At 31.6% G+C, this 2419-nt stretch overlaps 1 protein-coding gene across 1 annotated transcript; it reads right to left on the bottom strand.

Annotated features, from left to right (window-relative positions):
- Positions 1 to 51: 51 nt before the first annotated feature.
- On the bottom strand, positions 52 to 1762 carry LOC109587070 (uncharacterized). The gene is made up of 7 exons (XM_020003290.1): positions 1709 to 1762; positions 1455 to 1641; positions 1087 to 1398; positions 905 to 1012; positions 715 to 852; positions 290 to 334; positions 52 to 240 (listed from the first exon to the last, which is right to left on the bottom strand). The coding sequence occupies exons 1-7, from the start codon at positions 1760 to 1762 to the stop codon at positions 143 to 145; spliced, it is 942 nt and encodes a 313-aa protein (XP_019858849.1). The 3' UTR covers positions 52 to 142.
- Between the last annotated feature and the right edge of the window lie 657 nt (positions 1763 to 2419).

Below are 2419 nucleotides of genomic sequence, written 5' to 3'. Positions count from 1 at the left end.
GAGCCAAAATTGAATTTATTATAAATTTATAATCATAATTTTTGACAAATTTTAAGAAACCAAAGCACTTGAAGATATCATCACCATCTTGTAGAAATTACAGCAATAAATGCATTAACTAAATAACTGTTATATTTTGTAATTACATTACATATTCATAAACAACAACAGTTTCATAAGCTGGATTAACATTTGTGTTCAATCCTTGTACTGACTGTATAGGTCTTGCTGTTCGCTCAACTAGAAATGAATAGTTACATTAGTTAGTGTATTAATTTAATCAGCTTACTCTGACCATATGCTGGATTATTTACTGTAATCTCAATGGAATTACCTTTAAATATAGAAATGTATATTATACTAAACAAACTAAAAATTAAACAAGAAGAAGCTACCCTTCCTTCCTTTTTCTCACACACAAGATACATATAGGTTATACATCAAGGTGAGGTATCTATGGCATTTATCATACCGAGGGCAATAGTTGCACAAGGCCACAGATACTGACACAACCTTGCAGGAGCTTGGGGGTAAGTAAGTTATTTATGAACCTAAAATTGAGCAACCTGATTGGTCAATTACAACTAGAGGCATAGTAGTATAATAATGATGATTACAATCAGCAGTATTATTACAAATACTGTACTAACTATAGTACATACTAATAACACCACAACTGTGTCAGATCACATTTACTATAACTATGACAATTACCTGTACTAAGTGTAACTTTGTTCTTTTGCTTCCTCTTAATCACAGCAACCACACACAAAGTGAAGGTTATTATTAACATTATCATAAGAATGAATACCACACTAGCAATGACATAGACCATTGAGCTATCATCATTTCCTCAATAAAAACAAAATAAGTAAGTGTATTTTTTATACATGTCAGTCAATACCTGGTGCATTAGTTTCAGTTCCAGTAATAACAGTTGATGATGGTGTAGTGACAGAAGTTGAACTACTGATGGCAGTAGAGGAAGAAGTAGAGCTGACAGCAAAAAATCCTAATATAATAATAATAATAATAATAATAATAATAATAATAATAATAATAACAAAGAATTAAAGTATCTCTTACCACTGGAGGAAGTAGCACTAGTTATAGAACTCACATAAACTTGTTTAGGTTGTACACAAGTCCAGGAGACAATACTTCCATTGTCACTAATGTCGTATGCAACTACAGTATAAACTCCACTGTTCAATAGATGTATTGTTTTATCATCCAATCCTATTATATTAAAGGAGTCATTCCTTCCACTGATAGTGTGTATAAAAATAACATGACATCCATTAGCAGTTGATGATTCTGCATATACACACTGTACACTAACTGATCCATTCCTTTCAATAAATAAAAGAACACTTTGTACATTCGATGATAACGTAGCTTAAGGTAATTCAAAGACAGAAAATAAGTTAAAGTAATCAAACATAAAAACTTACAAAATGGAACTTCCAAAGAATCTTTATCAGCTCTTATAAAAGCAGTATAATCTGTACATGGTCTTAATCCAGTCATTTTGTATGAAAATATTTCTTCTTTTCCATCTGCTTCAACTGTTTGAGTGTTGTCTTCCATACCTCTGACTTCCCCAACTATCATATATGTACATGACTGATTACTGTGTATCTAATGTATATAATAAAATAACATTAGCGCATAATATTATAGTTTAGGAAGTAATAATAAAACTTACAGAACAATTGAGATTAGCAACAAACGTCTGGCTCGATACATTAAAGTAAGTCATTGTGACACTTTCATTATAAAGATTATGATCTAACGAAAACAAATAATAATAATGTTTTTTTATTTTACTTACCTGCATCAATATTAAAAGCAAGTTCCCTCCCTTGTGACACATATTGTACAATAGATGCAGTAATACTGACAATTGTAACATTAGTACAAGGTAATCCAGTAGTATTCAACCATACACTAGTATCAGTAGTGCAAGTATAACTGATATCATTCACTGATACATTATACGTATGGTCAGCTCCTAGTGGTATATCATCAGACAATAACTGATCATCATTAGACCATTGTATGTCTTCAACTGGTGATATTCCTAATAATATATCTTGATACTAGTCATAAATAATGTATGTACTAACCTCTTATTGTTAGTGTACCACCAGAAACAACTTGTTCAAATGGTGGATATGATATTATTTGACATCCAATTTGTAATCCATCATTAACAGGTAACCCAGTGATAGTAAGTACTGATGATAAGTTACCAGGACCACCACCAGGATCAGTGAAGGATACATCTCTTTGTTGTTTAACTGATTCTGTCAGTGGAGCACTCCCTACTAGCCAATTCAGTTCATTGCCAGTTCCTTCACAAGTAAAACTTGCTGTCTCATAAATAGGAACAGTAACAGAAGTAGGACCAACTGTA

This window comes from Amphimedon queenslandica, unplaced genomic scaffold, assembly GCF_000090795.2.
Source record: "Amphimedon queenslandica unplaced genomic scaffold, v1.1 AMPQUscaffold_12693, whole genome shotgun sequence".
Lineage (NCBI taxonomy): Eukaryota > Metazoa > Porifera > Demospongiae > Haplosclerida > Niphatidae > Amphimedon > Amphimedon queenslandica.
This window is presented reverse-complemented; position numbering and strand designations above follow the sequence as displayed.